Genomic DNA, 20,276 nt, shown 5'->3' with positions numbered 1-20,276 from the left:
ACATGGAGCTAAAACCTTATACTCAAGAGGAGCTCAGCCGGGGCAAACGTTCTATCTGTCTTGGTACTATCTGGGTTGTCCAGATGTGATGGAGAAAGACCTGACGGCCTCACCCTATGCCAGAGGTTGAGAGGATGTCACAGTTAGCGACTCCTTTACTTCTCATATCCTGGATGCTGCGGCCAGGGAAAGATCTGAAGCTTCTGCAGCCGAGCGGAACAAAATCCTGAAGTACCGCGATCTGTCGACCAACTACATTTTCTTTCCTGTGAGATTTGAGACGTTTAGTGGGGTTGAACCACTGACTGTAAGATTCCTGGCAGAGGTAACTGGGGATTAATTAAATTAAAAAGTAAAAAGCAAAAGTGGTGATACATGACAGCTCGGTACTTGTGTTAACTAAATGTTTATCTATTCATATACATGTATGTCTATCAATGTAACAATTCATAAGAACAATAAGCATTTTGAGTTCCTCTTAAATTAGTGGGAGTGTTGTGGGCATTTTCCATGGCAATAACTGAGCTGTCATGTATCACCGCTTTTGCTTATTACTTTTTAATTTCTGCAACTGTATTGAATGTGCAATCATGAGCATCATTTCATATATATGTGTATAGATATATAATTTTTGCATGTAAATAAATGCTAAAAGACTGTATTTTCAAATCCTTTATTCACTGCATTTGCTCATATTTAAAATAAATTCTATTGAATAAAGATTTTCAATGGCAGTCAAAAATGACCACTTTGAGATTTGTAAGAAGAAATGTTGGTACTTCTAGTGTTAACCCTTTAGCATTTAAAACCACCCATATTTGGCCTAATTATTCTACCAATTTAATGCTCAAACTAGCCAGAGTTGACCTCTTACAGTACAGTGTCATTTTTAAAATAAACAATATATCATCAAAATTTGAAAGCTGTGAGTTAATGCATGACAAAGTGAAACTAATGTGAATAAATAAAAATCACATTCAACAGAATTATCTGCATGGCATAAGGTTAGGTCACCACTTAGAGAGAATGGTTTACCACAAATATCAGTGATATTGCTTATTCCCTTTATGATCATGTTTGGGAGAAGTTACTTTGCTATGTTGAGTGAATGGCCTACCACAGACAGAAGGATGGAGTTTCTCTTCGGTATGAATACATTTGTGTGAACTCAAGGTATTACTTTGAGAGAATGATTTACCACAGAATTCACAGTGGAATGGCTTCTCCCCTGTATGAACACGTTTGTGAGAATCTAAAGAACTCTGCTGAGCGAATGATTTACCACAGACATCACAGCGATATGGCTTCTCTCCAGTATGAATACGTTTGTGAGAATTTAAGGCACTTCGCTGAGAGAATGATTTACCACAGATATCACAGTGATATGGCTTCTCTCCAGTATGAATACGTAAGTGTGTAGTCAATGTAGTATTTACGAAGAATGATTTACCACAAATCTTACAGTCAAATGGTTTCTCCCCTCTATGAACACGTATGTGATAATTTAAAGCACTTTGGTCAGAGAATGACATACTACAGACATCACAGTGATAAGGCTTCTCTCCGGTGTGAATACGTTTGTGTGTAGTCAAGCTACCTTTCTGAAAGAATGATTTATCACAGATGTCACAATGAAATGGCCTCTCTCCTGTATGGAAACGCATATGCAAATTAAAAGCACTTCGACGAGAGAATGATGTGAAACAAACATCACAGCGATAAGGCTCTTTTCCAGTATGAATACGTTTGTGCATACTCAAGTTGTTACTTTGAGAGAATGATTTACCACAGAATTCACAGTGAAATGACTTCTCCCCTGTATGAACACGTTTGTGAGATTTTAAGGCACTACGGTCAGAGAATGATGTACTACAGACCTCACAGTGATATGGCTTCTCTCCAGTATGTATACGCATGTGTCTAGTCAATGTAGCATTTACAAAGAATGATTTACCACAAATGTTACAGCGAAATGGCTTCTTCCCTGTATGAACACGTATGTGATAACTCAAAGCACTTCGGTCAGAGAATGACATACTGCAGACATCACAGTGATAAGGTTTCTCTCCGGTATGAGTACGTATGTGTGTAGCCAAGCTACCTTTTCGAGAGAATGATTTACCACAGATGTCACAGTGAAATGGCTTCTCCCCTGTATGGAAACGCATGTGCAAATTAAAAGCACTTCGTTGAGAGAATGATGTAAAACAGACATCACAATGATGAGATTTCTCTCCGGTATCAATACATTTGTGTATACTCAAGTTGTTACTTTGAGAGAATGATTTACCACAGATGTCACAGTGAAATGGCTTCTCCATTCTATGAATACGTTGGTGTAGAGTCAAGTGATTCTTTCGAGAGAAAGACTTTTTACAGACATCACAGTCATGTGACAATTTTTGACTTCCTTTTTCTCTATCTTCTGGAAAATTCCGTTCCTTTAGTTTCTCACTCTTTTCCATTATTTTTCTTCGAAAATCACGATATATGTTGTTTTTCTTTTTGCATTAATAATCTTCTGTTTACAAATATTTTAACAGCTGTATTTCTGTCCATTGTTACCTTTGTCCCAAAACTCTGTAGTAAATTTAGTTTAATTTGCAACCAGACTCATCTTGTAGACACTCCAGCAGGTGATGTCCACAAAGTTTGCTAATAACACATTTCAGAGTAAATATATCAGAGGAATTCTACCATAGACTTATAGAAACAATCTTATATATCTGTTCTGTAGAATATCTTCTTTTGGTCTTTAAAAGATGATAAATAATGAGAATGTATCTTCTGTTATTCCAATGTCATCTGATATTCTGAAATAATAAAGAAACAACAGTGTAAGATATAGAGGCTACTTAGAAAATACAGATTCAACATTTCCATAGAGATAAACTCTAGAAATAAATTTCGTATGTGTATTTCGTGTGCAAGATTCTTGATGTGGATACGTGTGTTGAAAGAAATACAATTAAACCTTGGGAGAGGCATTATGCCGGTAATAAACACACGCACTGGTTCAGTCCTTTATTATTTATTAATAAAGGACTGAACCAGTGCATGTGTTTATTACCGGCATAATGCCTCTCCCAAGGTTTAATTCTAGAAATAAACATTTACCTGAACAACAGAACTTTTTGATTTAGTAAAATTTACACGTGAAAATCTTGTGTGAAGCTAACAGATTCCTGAACTCCACCTACATATTCACACACACACACATCTTATTTTCCTTGCGTTAGTTGTTTTGAGTGTGACCATTCTGGAGCATCACCTTAAAGCGTCTTAGCTGATCAAATCAATTCTAGGACTTATTTTTTGAGCCTAGTACTTATTCCGTCAGTCTCATTTTGCCAAATTGCTATGTTACATGCATATAAACATACCAACACTCGTTATTAAATGCTGCTGGGGGAGGGGGGGGGGGCAAACAGACACACACACACACACACATATATATATATATACAAACACACACACACACACATATTGGTTTTCTTTCAGTTTCTGTCCCATCAAATCCACTGACAAGGCTTTGGGTCAGCCAGAGGCTATTGCAGGTAATACTTACCTGGAACCATATATATGTGTGTGTATATATTTATATATATAAATATACTTATATATCATCATCATCGTTTAACGTCTGCTTTCCATGCTAGCATGGGTTGGACGATTTGACTGAGGACTGGTGAAACCGGATGGCAACACCAGGCTCCAATCTAATTTGGCAGAGTTTCTACAGCTGGATGCCCTTCCTAATGCCAACCACTCAGAGAGTGTAGTATATATATATATATATATATATATATATATATATATATATATATATATATGTATGTATGTGTATATTAATGTGTGTGGCTTAATGGTCAGGGTATTTAGTACAAGATAAGGTCATGATTTCAATTCTCAGCAGTGTGTTGTGTTCTTGAGCAATACATGTTGCTCTTGGTTCACTCAGCTGACAAAAACAAATTCTACCTGCAATTCGAAGGGCCAGCCTTATCACATTGGGCTGTTCTGTTGATAAGAGTTAACAAACCCCTTTGGTATCATACCACCTGACAGGAAAAGGGGGCATCATTATCCCACTGTCAGAAAGTAAAGGTGACCACCACAACAGCAATAATCAGAGGGCTGTTACACTCCTCGCAATTCCCACTAAGGTCTTTGCCAGGATCATCCATTACAGAGCATGGAATCATCTGTCTTCTTCTCAGCAGTCAGGGTTCATGCCAAAGGGGTCACTTCTGACAGGACCCTAGTTCTTTGTGTACTCATTGAATGCAAGTGGAGCTTTTGGTAGAGGTCGCTGGGCTGAATATGTTGACCATTGCAAGACATTTGACTTGGTGGAGAAGGACATATTTTGTGGAAGTGCGTGGTTTACTGGTTAGGGTGTTGAACTTATGATCGTAAGATTGTGGTTTCGATTCCTAGACCAGGCAAAGCATTGTGTTCTTGAGCAAAACACTTCATCACAAGACTATGAAGAAATATTTTTGGTTAATTTTTCAAAATTTTTTTTGAAAATCAGTTTAAAATACAAACAGTCCGCATGTTTGGTTTAAATCTCAGCATCAGATCATTAAATATGTTTATGGGGACAGAGTTTAACAAACAAACGAAGCGGATATCAGGTGGTTGTGAGATGTGCTAAAAATAACAGCCCTTAAATCACGCATCAAAAATACATATAAATATATTTTTTCGGTTTTGGCATAATCGTATGAATTCCCATGCATAGAACACAAATTCGCGAACATTTTCTGAAAATCCCACAAAATAAAAGTTATGTGAGGTTGGTTAAAAGTTATGCCTAAAACAGAATTCCGACCCCTGCCTTTTTTTTTTAAATTTTATTTTTACAACGGATTCCCTCGTGTATTTGCAGAAAATTTCATGGAAAAAATTGCCAACTTTCAGAAAGTTATGAGAAATCAAATTCGGAGACACTAAGGAAATAGATCCGTAGTTAGGGTCTGGAAAGAATGAGGATATTTTACGATCGATTACAAAAAATATATCAGCTAAAGAAATAGCCTTCCTTAAATGCATTCAAAACATTAGAACACAATCCGAGTACTATTTCAGGAAACTATCGCCGTTCTCTTCAAGCATGTGAAGAGACAAAACGAGTAAGACAACATAAGGCAGATTTCTTTCTTCAATTATCCAGAAATTACATCCTTCGACATCATAAAGATCAGAAATGCAAAAATAAGTTTAAATTATTATTTGTAGCTTCTTCACGATCTGCTGGAGTGTGTCTCTCTTCGTGATGTAATGTACATGTCTGTGACAAAGCCAAGGAACTACTTACAGAAAATTTTAATCATTTCTCACTTTTAACAGCATGATATTAAAGAGAAGTTAGTAAAACAAGTCATTACTCATTTTGCCCCATTTTAGACGTCGTTTTGTGAAACTTGAAAAACCAAACATTCTTCCAGATGTTCTGTCAATAATCTCAATTACACTCAGGTCGAAGATAAACCGGTCGGAAAAAGAGGATCAGCTACCTGACTGTGTTTCGAAGTCATGCACCTTCAACAGCTATGCTGACAAATTATTACTCATAAGTATAATATAGCAATACAAAATGATGAGGCAAATAGGAAATTACTCATTTTGCCCCGCTTACTAATTTCGTCCCCAAGAAAGAAACATTCGCTATATTATAATAAAGCATTGGTTTCTCAACATTTCTGTGGTTGGAGTGTAATTAAGAATATTTCTCCAACTAAAACACACAAACAAACGTGGAAACGATGGATCGTGTAGGAGGTAAACTCCATAGCTAGAAATAGCAGCTAAATGTCAAAGAAATCAAAGCACATCTGAGACACAAACTATTAAAAGATTAAATGTTTTCATAGTTTAATACTTACGGAAATGTTTTTATAAAGGATAGTGTTGTTGTTATAAGTATGTCAGGTGGTAGAGAAATGTATTATAAATGTGTTCGGGATGTAATTAATCAAGAAAATTACAGGAATCAGACTTGTTTATCTCCAAGAATGAAGGCGGAATTAAAGTTAGTGCGCATGCGTATGAAATATTGGTTTCACATTTTGGCACAAGGCCAGCAATTCCAGGGGAGGGGCCTAAGTCGATTACCTGGACCGCCAGAAAAAAATGGATATTTTCTAATGAAATTATCAACAAATATGCTTCAGATGCTGTAGATTACGACTGAATTGAAATTTGTTGTGATAAAAAATCGTTTTACCGAAGGCGGGAGGGAAGTTGAAATTTACAATAGCCAACTTTGTTTTCTAATAATTTTCAGAACGAACGAAAAAGTTTTCTATGAAATTTTTCTACAACCACCTTCGTGAATATGTAGAATACGATTATATCGGAATTTAATACGAAAAACAAAAGAAATTTCGTTGGCTCGTATTCATAAATATTGTCATATATCATAATTTTTTTTTTCGAAATTTCAAGTTTTTTTAAAAAGTATGTGTCAATATGTACAAGGTGTCCACAAAGTTTGGGGATTAACACATACTTTAAGAAATTATTATTTCTTACATCTAATTGTTTATGTTATGATTTTATTTACTCAAACATTGGTCTCATTTGGCATGTTTTCTATGGCTGGATGCCGAGTGTAATGGGTGCTCTAAAGTGCTAATGCCAGGGGTGGCATTTGCATGACACCAGCATCAGCCACAACTTGGCTTCATGGGTTTTTTTCTCATTTGATAAAATTTAAAGCTTCTTACATATAAAAATGATGGGTTTCTTTCAGCTTCCCTCAACTAAATCCACTCGCTAGGCTTTGGTCAGACTGAGGCTATAGAAGAAGACAGTCGACCAAAGTGCCATGCAGTGAGACTGAACCCTGAACCATGCAGTTGGGAAGCAAGCCTCTGACCAAACAGCTATGCTTATTGTTTTAAGAGTTTCATAACAGGATTCAAAATCTGGAAGAAATTGCATGTTTTAAAAAAAATATCCCACAGCAACGTTATCTTAAATGTAGTGACATAAACTATAGAGTTGGGAGGGTGTTATCACACACTGTTCTATCTCAATTCCTGTGTGAATATATATATACAGTTGTAGAGAGTGTCCATTCTTTTTTTTTCTTTTCTGGCATAGAAGAAACTTTGACAATTACAATTCCCTGATGAGTAGCTTGGTTATTGCCATGGAGAAAACCCACAACACTGCCAGCAATTTAGGAGCTCAAAATGCTTCTTGTTCTTATGAATTGCCACATTGATAGTCACACATCTATATGAAGAGATACACATTTAATACCAGAAGTACCAAGCAGTCATTTATCACCATTTCTGCTTATTACTTTTTAATTTCTATAGCTGTATTGAATGAGCAATCATGTTCATCATTTCATATATGTATAGATACACATTTTTTGTAAGTAAATAAATACTAAAAGACTGTATTTCCAAATCCTTTCATCATCATCATCGTTTAACGTCCGCTTTCCATGCTAGCATGGGTTGGACGATTTGACTGAGGACTGGTGAAACCGGATGGCAACACCAGGCTCCAGTCTGATTTGGCAGAGTTTCTACAGCTGGATGCCCTTCCTAACGCCAACCACTCAGAGAGTGTAGTGGGTGCTTTTACGTGTCACCCGCACGAAAACGGCCACGCTCGAAATGGTGTCTTTTATGTGCCACCCGCACAAGCCAGTCCAGGGGCACTGGCAACGATCTCGCTCGAAAATCCTACAGGAGCCAGTCAGGCGGTACTGGCAACGGCCACGCTCAAAATGGTGCATCTCATGTGCCACCCGCACAAGAACCAGTCCAGGGGCACTGGCAACGATCTTACTTGGCTTGCCGGGTCTTCTCACGCACAGCCCATTTCCAAAGGTCTCGGTCCGTAGTCATCGCCTCGGTGAGGCCCAATGTACGAAGGTCTTGCCTCACCACCTCAGCCCAGGTCTTCCTGGGCCTACCTCTTCCACGGGTTCCCTCAACTGTTAGGGTGTGGCACTTTTTCACGCAGCTATCCTCCTCCATTCTCACCACATGTCCATACCAGCGCAATCGTCTCTCTTGCACGCCACAACTGATGCTTCTAATGTTCAGCTTTTCTCTCAAGATACTTACACTCTGACGGGTATTCACATTGACATTACACATCCAACGGAGCATACTGGCTTCATTCCTTGCGAGCTTACGTATGTCCTCAGCAGTTACAGCCCATGTTTCACTGCCATGTAGCATGGTTGTTCGTACGCATGCGTCATACAGTCTGCCTTTTACTCTGAGTGAGAGTCCCTTATTGTATTCAAGTATAAATTTTCAATGACAGTCAAAAATGGCTGTGATGGTTTTTGTAAGAAGAAATGTTGGTACTTCTAGTGTTAACCATTCAGCATTTAAACCACTCATATTTGATCTAATATTCTACCTATTTTATGTTCAAACAAGCTAGACACTGCCTCTTACACATTCCCTACAATGTCATTCTCTAAATAGACAATCACATCACCAACGCTTGAAAGCTGTGAGTTAATGCATGACGAATTGAAAACAATGTGAATAAACATCACATTCGAGAGAATCAAGTACATAGTAAAGGGTTAGGTCACCACTTAGGGAGAATGATTTACCACAAATATCAGTGAGATTGCTTATTCCCCTTATGATCATGTTTGGGAGAAGTTACTTTGCTATGTTGAGTGAATGGCCAACCACAGACAGAAGGATGGAGTTTCTCTCCGGTATTAATACATTTGTGTTTAGTCAAGGTGTTACTTTGAGAGAATGATTTACCACAGAATTCACAGTGGAATGGCTTCTCCCCTGTATGAACACGTTTGTGAGATTTTAAGGTACTTCGCTGAGAGAATGATTTACCACAGACTTCACAGTGATATGGCTTCTCTCCAGTATGAATACGTATGTGTGTAGTCAATGTACCACTTCCAGAGAATGATTTACCACAAATGTCACAGTGAAATGGCTTCTTCCCTGTATGAACATGTATGTGATAATTTAAAGCACTTCGGTCAGAGAATAACATACTACAGACATCACAGTGATAAGGCTTGTCTCCTGTATGAATACGTTTGTGTGTAGTCAAGCTACCTTTCTGAAAGAATGATTTACCACAGATTTCACAGTGAAATGGCTTCTCCCCTGTATGGAAACGCATATGCAAATTAAAAGCACTTCGATGAGAGAATGATGTAAAACAAACGTCACAGTGATAAGGCTTCTCTCCGGTATGAATACGTTTGTGTGTAGTCAAGCTAATGTTTTTAGAGAATGATTTACCACAAAATTCACAGTGGAATGGCTTCTCTCCTGTATGAACACGTTTGTGAGATTTTAAGGCACTTCGCTGAGAGAATGATGTACCACAGACCTCACAGTGATATGGCTTCTCTCCAGTATGAATACGTATGTGTCTAGTCAATGTACCACTTACAGAGAATGATTTACCACAAATGTCACAGCGAAATGGCTTCTTCCCTGTATGAACACGTATGTGATAACTCAAAGCACTTCGGTCAGAGAATGACATACTGCAGACATCACAGTGATAAGGCTTCTCTCCCGTGTGAATACGCTTGTGTCTAGTCAAGTCACATTTTTGAAAGAATGATTTACCACAGATGTCACAGTGAAATGGTTTCTCCCGTGTATGGAAACGCATATGCGAATAAAGGCCACTTCGCTGAGAGAATGACGTAAAACAGACAGCACAGCGATGAGGCTTCTCTCCGGTATGAATACGTTTGTGTGTAGTCAAATTATTACTATGAGAGAATGATTTACCACAGTTGTCACAGTGAAATGGCTTCTCCCCTGTATGGAGACGCTTGTGAGAATCTAAAGAACTCTGCTGAGAGAATGATGTACCACAGACTTCACAGTCATAAGTCTTCTCTCCTGTATGAGTAGGTTTGTGTGTAGTCAAGCTACTTTTTCGAGAGAATGATTTACCACAGATGTCACAGTGAAATGGCTTCCCCTTTCTATGAATACGTTGGTGTAGTGTCAAGTAACACTTTTGAGAGAATGACTTTTTACAGACATCACAGTCATGTGACAATTTTCGACTCCCTTTTTCTTTATCTTCTGGAAAAATCAGTTCCTTTAGTGTTTCACTCTTTTCCATTACTTTTCTTCGAAAAATCACAAAATATGATCTTTTTCTTGTTTTTTGCTTCAATAATCTTCTGCCAGTGTTACCTTTGTCCCAAAACTCTTTAGTGAATTAATCCAAGTTTCAAACGAAAATGAATCTAGGTTTATACCACTGTCATTTGATATTCTGAAAGAATAAAAAGATGACAGTGTAAGATATAGAGACTACTTAAAAAATACAGATTCAACATTTCCATAGAGATAAATTAAAAAAATAAACATTTACCTGAACAAAGGAACTTTTTAATCTATTAAAATTTACATCAGGAAATCACCTGTGAAGCTAAGATATTACTAAACTCCATCTACACAACCACACACACATATATATATATAGAGAGAGAGAGAGTGCAATGGCTCAGTGGTTAGGGCAGTGGACTCGCAGTTGTAGGATCACAGTTTCGATTTCCAGCCTGGGCGTTGTGAGTGTTTATTGAGTGAAAACACCTAAAGCCCCATGAGGCTCCGGCAAGGACTCTGCTCAATGGATCATGTGAGAGGATCGAGGAATATATCGACAGATGGTGAATGCAGCAGTTCATGGTAACAGTGCATGTCCCTGCAGCTGATCTGATAGAAAGGACTGAAGGCTTTATCTGCTATGACTTCCCAAAAAGATATGCATGGCCACAGTCGTAGGGCTGAAATGTTGAACTGTCCCACCCATACCAGCATCGAAGGCAGGCGTTAAATGATGGCAATGATCATGCTTTTCAATATTCTTCTCTCCCTGTTTTAAGCACACCACATAACCCTTCATACCCCTTTTTTTTTTATTTCTTGGAATTTTTAAAAATTCTTTTGTAAATTTGTTTTCTGCTACAAAGGAATTCACAAGACTACGAAAAAGTATTTTTTTAAGCTTTGAAGATCTTTTTGAATATCAGTTTAAAATACAATCAGACCGAAGTTTTGGCTAAAATCCCAACAACAGATCATTAAATGTGTTTATGGGGAGAAAGTCTGATAAACAAACAAGGTGCGTATCAGCCGGATGTGAGATGTGCTAAAAATAATAGCTCAATGACCCTTAAATCACACATCAATATATTTTTTCAGTTTTCACATAATCGTATGAATTCCCATGCATGGAACACAAATTTGCGAACATTTTATGAAAATTCCCCAAAAGAAGTTATTTAGAGTTAAAAGGCGCAGGAACCACATGGTTTCGGGTTCAGTCCCACTGCGTGGCACCTTGGGCAAGTTCCTTCTACTATAGCCTCGGACCGACCAAAGCCTTGTGAGTGGATTTGGTAGACAGAAACTGAAAGAAGCCCGTCGTATATATATATATATATATATATATATTACTTCGAAATGTCTAGTTAGAATAGAGACAGCTGATGAAGGGATATTCCAAGTGACTTTCCGTTCCTATGTGTTCGTTCCGTTGTCTGTAGTTCATTGTTCTAACGTCCTGTACCCTGATATGCATATATATACACATGTAGATGTAAGTATGTACATATATGTGTATACATGTATATATATTCTGTATTATTACATTATTGAGCGCACACGTCCTTTTTTGCAAGTAAGTCTACATATATATATATATATATATGTGTGTGTGTGTGTGTGTGTGTCTGTGTTTGTCCCCCAATATCGCTTGACAACCGATGCTGGTGTGTTTATGTCCCCGTCACCTAGCGGTTCGGCAAAAAGCGACAGATAGAATAAGTACTAGGCTTCCAAAGAATAAGCCCTGGGGTCGATTTGCTCGACTATAGGCGGTGCTCCAGCATGGCCGCAGTCAAATGACTGAAACAAGTAAAAGAGTAAAAGACATGCTTAAAACAGAATCGTGTCCTTTTCTTCGGAACAGATTCCATCACAAACGTAATCTAAATCATCTCAAATATTTTTTCAGAAATTTGGTGGGAAAAAAAAACTGGCAGTTTTCAGAAAGTTATGACGAAACAAACGCAGGGAGACAGTCTGGAAATAGATCTGGGTACTATTCAAGAAGAGTGGTCCCGTGGCGCGCATACGCGCCAGATAGTCGTTGTAGGATCGACTAGTCACGACTGGCTAGCTCGGATGCGCGAGTGCGCACACCGGGACCACTCTTCTTGAATAGTACCAAACACACAACAAATTAACGTGGAAACGATGCAGAGTGTAGAAGGTAGCCTCCATAGCTAGAAATAGCAGCCAAATGTCGCACAAATCAAAGTATTAAAAGATTAAATGCTTTCCTTGTTTAATACTTACGGAATTGTTCTTATAAAGGATAGTGTTGTTGTTAGAAGTGCGCCAAGTGGTAGAGAAATGTATTATAAATATGTTTGGGAGTTAATTAAGAGAAATTCTGGCTCCAGACACGTTTGTCAAGATGTAATGAATGGAGGCGGAAGTACGTTTAGTGCGCATGCGTAAGAAATATTTCTTTCCCTTCTTTGCACAAGGCCTGCAATTTCGGAGGTGGGGGTGGTACGTAATTCGATTACATGGACCTCAGTAGTCAACTGGTATTTACTTTATTGACCTCAGCAAAAAAGTAAAAGGGAAACTTGACCCTAAACGATGAAAGGCAAAGTCGAGCATACCGGAATTTGGGCATCCCTACACAACTGTGCGTCCCTCAAGTTTGTTTCTTCAAAACTTCCCGAAAAAAAAAAAGATATTTTTTAATAAAATTTTCAACAAATACACTTCTGATGGTGTAGATTACGGCCGTACCGGAATTTATTGTGAGAAAAGAAAACCCTTTTGTAGGAAGTTTCTAAAAATTTGAAAAAGTTGGCTTTGTTTTCACATATATTTAGGAGAATTTTCTATAAAGCTTTGTACAACTACCTTCCAAAGTGTATATATTAGATTATGTGGGAATTTCATAACAGAAATTAAAGAAAGCTGGTTGGCTCGTATACACACATCCTAAAATAGATCACAATTTTTTTCGAAATTTTAAGTTTTATTTTGAGACTAGCAATGCATGCCGGCGTTGCCCAGGGGTTATGACCTACAACCACACCGTACGATTTGTTTCTTTATTACGGGCAGAATCGGCACACGAGGAGTGTGAAGCAAGCAATTCTTTGTAAACATGTTTGCCAAAATTGGCGACCCTTTATCTAGAGTATGGACACTGGGTTATGTTTACAAAACAAACAGCCTTGCAACAAGCCCTTTCTCCAAAAGAAACTACCTTTAGGAAAAGTGGTTATACACCATTAGGTGTACGCCTGCTTTCCTGTATTAAATTCGGAATAAACGGAACGCAGAACTCCGAACTATCAACACAACAATATTTATTTATGGTGAAAATAGGCATCTTTAATCTTGGTTGCTGAGACGCCTTCTGTGAGACAGCATGGTTGCTGAGACGTTGGAATGTTGATGTGAGCTGTCCCCAGAGTTGGAAAGATGGAGAGACAGCTTGACACGTCCATGCTCATAGCCGGCCGGCCGAGAAAGAGAATGAAAAAAAGCGGGAACGTTTAGATGTTGAATTCCACGCATGCGCATGAGATAGGGTGTTACTACATACCCTTAATGGGTTTTTTGTGTCAAGTAGATGAAGATGCAAGAAAACTCTTTTACCCAAGTATTACACCTGGAGAAACAATAAATGGCTCAAGAGGAAACATGGGGCTTTTTCATATCATTCCCATTGCTTCAATACCACAATCCATTTTTATTTCCCAAAGAACTGCACACCTCATGAACCCTCCTGCCCATACCCCATATTCTTGTCAACTTCAGATTCAGCTAAGCATATATTATTAATCTCATCCAGTTGCTCTTAATCTTGCATCATTTAAAAATGGCCATTGTTTCATGTATGTTTATGTTGGTGCATCTTTCACATTTTACTTCAGTCATGCTGAGGCAACACCTCAAAGAAATTTTGATCAAAACGTATTTGTTTTGCTAAGCTTAGTGCTTATTCTATTGATCTCTCTTGCTGAACAGCTAGGTTACAGGGATGTAAACACACAAACACCAGTTGTCAAGCAATACTGGGAGACAAACACAGACGCAAAGACATACACACTTATATGTGTATGTGTGTGTACATATATATATAATGAGTGTTGGTTATGAGTTTTGCTTAAGTTAACTGTAGCCAGTTCATGATGTAGCTGTGTGTTGGTTATGCATGAACTTGTCTAGTCTTTGTGCCTGGAGTTACCTTTATATAAACAAATGACAAGAACCAGGTAAATTCAATGCAACTGTTATTTATTACAACCCCTTATAAAAATACATGGCAAATGTCTTACATATTGTGAAGTAACTGGTTTGACAAATTTTAACTGACTCTATCTGGAACAGTGGAAGTTGTATCATAGTTGAAATTCTGTAGCATGTTCATGGGTTGGTTCTGTGTGTTGGGCAGCTTCGGTTGTGATCTTATCTCCTCTGGCATATTCTTGACGGTTGCCCTTTATAACACCAACCACTCCGAGTGTAATAGGTGGCTGTATGTGTCACTGGCAGAGGCACCATTACATGACACATGCCTCAACAAGTCTTCTCATTTGATATAATTTTAAGATGAATACCTGGGTAGACAACATGCTTCCTACATTATATGTGTATATCATCATCATCATCATCATGCTGGCATGGATTGGACAATTTCTATCTGCATTTGGCGTTAGGAAGGGCATCCAGCTGTAGAAACTCTGCCAAATTTAGATTGGAGTCTGGTGTTGCCATCCGGTTTCACCAGTCCTCAGTCAAGTCGTCCAACCCATGCTAGCATGGAAAGCGGACGTTAAACGATGATGACTCCCGTGTGAATACTTTTACAGTTAGAGAGAGTGCCCCTCTTCTCTTTTTTTTTGGCATAGAAGGAACTCTGACAATTACAGCAATTCCCTGATGAGTAGCTTGGTTATTGCCATGCAGAATGCCTGCAATACTACAACCATTTTAGGAGAAGGTCAAAATGCTTCTTGTTCATAGGAATTGTCACATTGATAGTCATATACATATATGAATAAATACACATTTAGTTAACACTAGAAGTACCAAGTGGTCATTTATCACCACTTTTGCTTTTTACTTTTTAATTTCTACAACTGTATTGAATGGTGCAATCATAAGCATCATTTCATATATGTGTATAGATATATATTTTTTGCATGTAAATAAATGCTAAAAGACTGTATTTTCAAATCCTTTATTCATTGCATTTGCTGATATTTAAAATAAATTGTATGAAATAAGATTTTCAATGACAGTCAAAAATGACCATTATGGTCTTTTTAAGAAGAAAGAAATGTTGATACTTTTAGTGTTAACCCTTTAGCATTTAAACCAGCCATCTCTAGCCCAAATATACTACATATTTTACGTTCAAACTTCCCAGAAATGGCCTCTTACACCTACCCTACAATGTCTTTCTGTAAATACACAATCACATCATTAAAATTTGAAAACTGTGAGTTAATGCATGACAAACTGAAAATAATTTGTATAAATAAACATCATATTCGACAGAATAATTTGCATGGTAAAGGGTTAAGTCACCACTTACAGAGTAAAGACTTTTCTCATGTAAGAATACACTTGTGAGAAGCTAAGGTACCACTTTGAGCGAATGATTTACCACAGGTATCACAGTGATATGGCTTCTCTCCTGTATGAGTACGTTTGTGACCTGTTAAATTAGAACTCTGAGAAAATGATCTGCCACAGATATCACAGTGAAATGGCTTGTCACCTTTATGAATACGCTTGTGACTACTTAAAGCACAACTCTGAGAAAATGCTTTACCACAGATATCACAGTCATATGGCTTCTCTCCTGTATGAATACGTTTATGGGTAGTTAGGTTACTACTGGCAGCAAAAGATTTGTTACAGATGATACAGGGATATGGCTTCTCTCCTGTATGAATACGTTTATGTTCAGTCAAAGCAGAGTTGCGAGGGAATGATTTACCACAGATATTACAGGAATATGGTTTCTCCCCTGTATGAGTACGTTTGTGAGAATATAAATAACTTTGGTCAGCAAACGATCTACTACAGATGTTACACTGATATGGCTTCACTCCTGTATGAACACGTTTGTGACGACCGAAATCACTTTGGTCAGAGAATGATTTACCACAGACATCACAGTGATATGGTTTCTCTCCAGTATGAATACGTTTGTGTCTAGTCAATTTACCACTTACAGAGAATGGTTTACCACAAATGTCACAGCGAAATGGTTTCTCCCCTGTATGGACACGTATATGTGAATTTAAAGCACTTCGATTAGAGAATGATGTACTACACACATCACAGTGATAAGGCTTCTCTCCGGTATGAACACGTCTGTGTCTAGTCAAGCAAGTATTTGAGGAGAATAATTTACCACAGATATCACAGTGATATGGCTTCTCTCCTGTATGGATATGTTTGTGTTCAGATAAGTCAGAACTCACAGAGAATGCTTTACCACAGATATAACAATGATATGGCTTCTCTCCTGTATGAACACGTTTATGAGTAGCTAAGGTGCCATTTCGAGAGAATGATTTACCACAGATATCACAAGAATATGGTCTCTCTCCTGTATGAATACGTTTGTGAGCAATTAGGGTACCACTTCGAGAGAAAGATTTATCACAAACATCACATTGATATGGCTTCTCTCCTGTATGGATACGTTTGTGAGTAGCTAAGTTGTCAATTCTGGAGAATGATTTTCCACAGATATCACAAGAATATGGTGTCTCTCCTGTATGAGTACGTTTGTGACTAGTCAGGGTACTACTGACAGAGAAAGATTTGTTACAGATGTTGCATTGATATGGCTTCTCTCCTGTATGAATACGTTTGTGATGAGTTAAACCAGTGTAGCCAGAAAATGATTTACCACAGATATTACAGGAATATGGTTTTTCCCCTGTGTGAATAAGCTTATGAGAATTTAAAGTACTTCGGTTAGAGAATGATTTACCACAGATGTTACACTGATATGGCTTCTCTCCTGTATGAACGCGTTTGTGAGAATTTAAATCACTTGGGTGAGAGAATGATTTACCACAGACATCACAATGATATGGCTTCTCCCCTGTATGAATACGTTTGTGTGTAGTCAAGTAAATTTTTTTAGAGAATGATTTACCACAGATGTCACAATGAAATGGCTTCTCTCCTGTATGAATACGTCGGTGTGTGATCAAGTAAAACTTTTTAGAGAATGATTTACCACAGATATCACAGTGAAATGGTTTCTTCCCTGTATGAATGGGTTTGTCACGGTAAAATGGCTTCTCTACTGCATGAACACATTTGTGCATAATCAAGTGACTCTCTTGAGAGAAGGACCTTTCACAGACATCACAGTTATGTGACAATTTTCGTCTCTTTGTTTCTCTAGCTTCTGGAAAAGTTAGATCCTTTAATTTCTTACTCTTTTCCATTATCCCTCTTTGAAATTCACAACATATATTTTTTTCTTCTTTTTCCTTCTATAGTCTTTTATTTACAAAAATTTCAACTGCTGTATTTCTGTCCAGTGTTACTTTTGTCTGAATACTCTTTAGTAAATTTATCCAAGTTTAATTTGCAACCAGACTCATCTTGTAGACACTCCAGCCGGTGATGTCCACAAAGTTTGCTAATAACACATTTCAGAGTAAATATATCATAGGAATTCTACCATAGACTTATAGAATCAATCTTCTATATCTGCTCTGTACAATATTTTCATTTTGGTCTTTAAAAGAAGATAAATAATGAGAATGTATCTTCAGTTATTCCAATGTCATCTGATATTCTGAAATAATAAAGAAACAACAGTGTAAGATATAGAGGCTACTTAGAAAATACAGATTCAACATTTCCATAGAGATAAACTCTAGAAATAAGTATTTACCATGCTGGAGCACTACTTGAAAGGTTTTTAGTCGATCAAATCAACCATAGTACTTATTCTATCAGTTTCTGTTGTCAAAATCGCTAAGTTAGGGGCATATAAACACTCCAATATTGGTTGTTAAGTGTTGATGGGGGGACAGACAGACAAACACACACATATAGATTAGGCTTCTTTCAGTTTCTGTCCACCAGATCCATTGAAAAAGCTTTGGTGAGCAAGAGGCTATTGTAGAAAATACTTGCCTAAGGTGGTACACAGTAGAACTGAATATATATATTTATGTATGTATCTATGTGTATATATATGTGTGGATTGGTGGTCAGGGTACTCAACTCTTGATAAAGTCAAGATTTCAATTCCTAGCAGCGAGCTGACAAAAGATAAATACTACCTGGAACTTGAAGGGCCAGCCTTATCACAAACTTAATATCTCAGAGCTACTCCATGGGTGAGTGTGTCCGTGGAGTGTTCAGCCACTTTCACGTTAAGCTCACGAGCAGGCTGTGTTCAGCTGATCGGATTTAGAAAAACCCTTCGGTATCATACCATCTGACAGGAAAATGGGCATCAGTAGGGGCTGCTTGCTGAACATGTTGACCACCGCAAGGTGTTTGACTCGGTACTTTATGGCGGTGTATGGCCTAGTGGTTAGGGTGTTGGACTTGCGATCATAATATGGTGGTTTCAATTCCTAAACCAGGTGATGCATTGTGTTATTGAGCAAAGCACTTCATTTTTAATGAGCAATCCTGCGACAGACCAGCTTCCCAACCATAGAGTCAGTATAACTCAAGAAGGAATACATTTTTTTTTTTACAGGGATGTGCTCTTGAGCATTCTGGAAAATGTGAAGAATACCTGCTCGACTGATTAAACTCAGAGGCGGAGTGGAACTAGATCTGTAGTTGGGATGGGGAACAATAACGTTCTACGATTGATTACAAAAAGTACATCAGCTAAGCAAATGGCCTTCCCTAAATGCATTTAAAACATAACAGAATCACTATTTCAGGAAACTATTGTGGTTCTCTTCGAGTGTGTAAAAGATAACTTTGGTTAAGGCAAAATGAGTAAGACAAGAATAGGTAAATTTGTCTCTTTAATTACCCAGAATTACATTTCAAAACAAAGGACTGAAACACATCACTGTCTATCCTAAGACATCGTAAAGATAAGAAACACAAACAGTTATTTAAGTATCTGGTTCAAATGAAAGAGGAACAGAGAAAAATTGCAAAAGATGTGAAATTAATGAAGATCGACTTAATAAAAAAACTCAAAATAAAATACTACCTATAGCGTCTTCACGATCTCTTCGTGATAAATGTACGTCAGTGACTAAGTCGAGTAACTTCATCCAGAGAATTTTAATCATTTTTCATTGTAACACCGCGAAGTTAATGAGTAGAAAATACTGAAATTGCCCTATTATTTTTGATAATCGTATGGGAAAATACTTGACTTTGAATCCAACAGAGAAAAGAATATTGATCGTTAAACACCAAACATCGGGTTGAAAGTTGAGGGAAAATTTCTTGAAAATCAACAAGATCTGGATTGCAACTTCAATTTTCAGTCTTAAACATAATGTAATAATTTCAAACAAGTTTGGAAAAAATATGGAGAAATGGGAAATTACTCGTTTTGCCCCGCGTAAATATCTTGTACCCTTCCCTCCATCAATTAAAAAAAAAAAAAAAAGACCGAACTAAAGAATAGCAAAAACCCTATCCCTTAAAGACCCACAGTACGTATTCTTCAACTTCGCCGAAAAAAGTGGTTGAAGTGTATTTAAGAATATTTCTCAAACTAAAACACACAACAAACAAACGTGGAAATGATGGAGAGGGTAGAAGGTTGCCGCCATAGCTAGAAATAGCAGCCAAATGTCGAACAAATTAAAGAATACATACATAAGACACAAAGTATTGAAAGATCAAATATTTTCATTGTTTAATACTTACGGAAATGTTTTTTTTATAAAGGATAGTGTTGTTATCAGTGCGTCAGGTGGTAGAGAAATGGATTATAATTGCGTTCGGGAGGTAATTAAGAGAGATTCCAGCGCCAAACAGGTTCGTCATGATGCAGTGAATGAAGGCGGAAGTACGTTTAGTGCGCATGCGTATGAAATAATGGTTTCAAAATTTGGCACCAGGCCAGCAATTTCGGGGAGGGCGGTGCGTAAATCGATTGCATGGACCTCAGTAGTCCACTGGTATTTAGGTGATCTTTCGATATTCGAAATTTAGCCAAGAATCTGTTTAGTAAATATCATTTTCCGAGGGTGGGGTAAA

General features: G+C 37.6%; 3 protein-coding genes across 5 annotated transcripts; all 3 read right to left on the bottom strand.

The window, feature by feature from the left end:
* Positions 1-657: 657 nt before the first annotated feature.
* Positions 658-12,501, bottom strand: LOC106871788 (uncharacterized). Of its 2 annotated transcripts, none has more exons than XM_089344332.1 (2): positions 12,363-12,501; positions 658-2,813 (listed from the first exon to the last, which is right to left on the bottom strand). In XM_089344332.1, exon 2 carries the CDS (start codon positions 2,463-2,465, stop codon positions 1,044-1,046), a length of 1,422 nt encoding a protein of 473 aa, XP_089200458.1. In that variant the 5' UTR covers positions 2,466-2,813; positions 12,363-12,501; the 3' UTR covers positions 658-1,043. The 2 variants fall into 2 exon arrangements, with proteins under 2 accessions (XP_089200458.1, XP_014773916.1); XM_014918430.3 differs by lacking the exon at positions 12,363-12,501 and adding an exon at positions 5,892-7,188.
* On the bottom strand, positions 7,334-12,490 carry LOC106871783 (uncharacterized). Of its 2 annotated transcripts, none has more exons than XM_052977606.2 (2): positions 12,363-12,490; positions 7,334-10,272 (listed from the first exon to the last, which is right to left on the bottom strand). In XM_052977606.2, exon 2 carries the CDS (start codon positions 10,114-10,116, stop codon positions 8,611-8,613), a length of 1,506 nt encoding a protein of 501 aa, XP_052833566.2. In that variant the 5' UTR covers positions 10,117-10,272; positions 12,363-12,490; the 3' UTR covers positions 7,334-8,610. The 2 variants fall into 2 exon arrangements, with proteins under 2 accessions (XP_052833566.2, XP_089200457.1); XM_089344331.1 differs by lacking the exon at positions 12,363-12,490 and adding an exon at positions 10,372-12,250.
* A 1,818-nt stretch (positions 12,502-14,319) lies between the features above and the next one.
* LOC128246999 (uncharacterized) lies at positions 14,320-20,113 on the bottom strand. Its single transcript, XM_052977604.2, has 2 exons — positions 19,944-20,113; positions 14,320-17,877 (listed from the first exon to the last, which is right to left on the bottom strand). The coding sequence occupies exon 2, from the start codon at positions 17,519-17,521 to the stop codon at positions 15,656-15,658; it is 1,866 nt and encodes a 621-aa protein (XP_052833564.1). The 5' UTR covers positions 17,522-17,877; positions 19,944-20,113; the 3' UTR covers positions 14,320-15,655.
* Positions 20,114-20,276: the final 163 nt, after the last annotated feature.

The sequence above is a fragment of the Octopus bimaculoides genome, chromosome 28 (genome assembly GCF_046866305.1).
Source record: "Octopus bimaculoides isolate indiv1 chromosome 28, ASM4686630v1, whole genome shotgun sequence".
NCBI classification, from domain to species: domain Eukaryota; kingdom Metazoa; phylum Mollusca; class Cephalopoda; order Octopoda; family Octopodidae; genus Octopus; species Octopus bimaculoides.
Note: the sequence above shows the minus strand (reverse complement) of the source record. Positions and strands in the feature narration are given on the sequence as shown.

Coding starts and splice junctions, on each gene's coding strand:
- LOC128246999 (XM_052977604.2), bottom strand. CDS start 17,521: ATGGAAAAGAGTAAGAAATTAAAGGATCTAACTTTTCCAGAAGCTAGA.
- LOC106871788 (XM_089344332.1), bottom strand. CDS start 2,465: ATGGAAAAGAGTGAGAAACTAAAGGAACGGAATTTTCCAGAAGATAGA.
- LOC106871783 (XM_052977606.2), bottom strand. CDS start 10,116: ATGGAAAAGAGTGAAACACTAAAGGAACTGATTTTTCCAGAAGATAAA.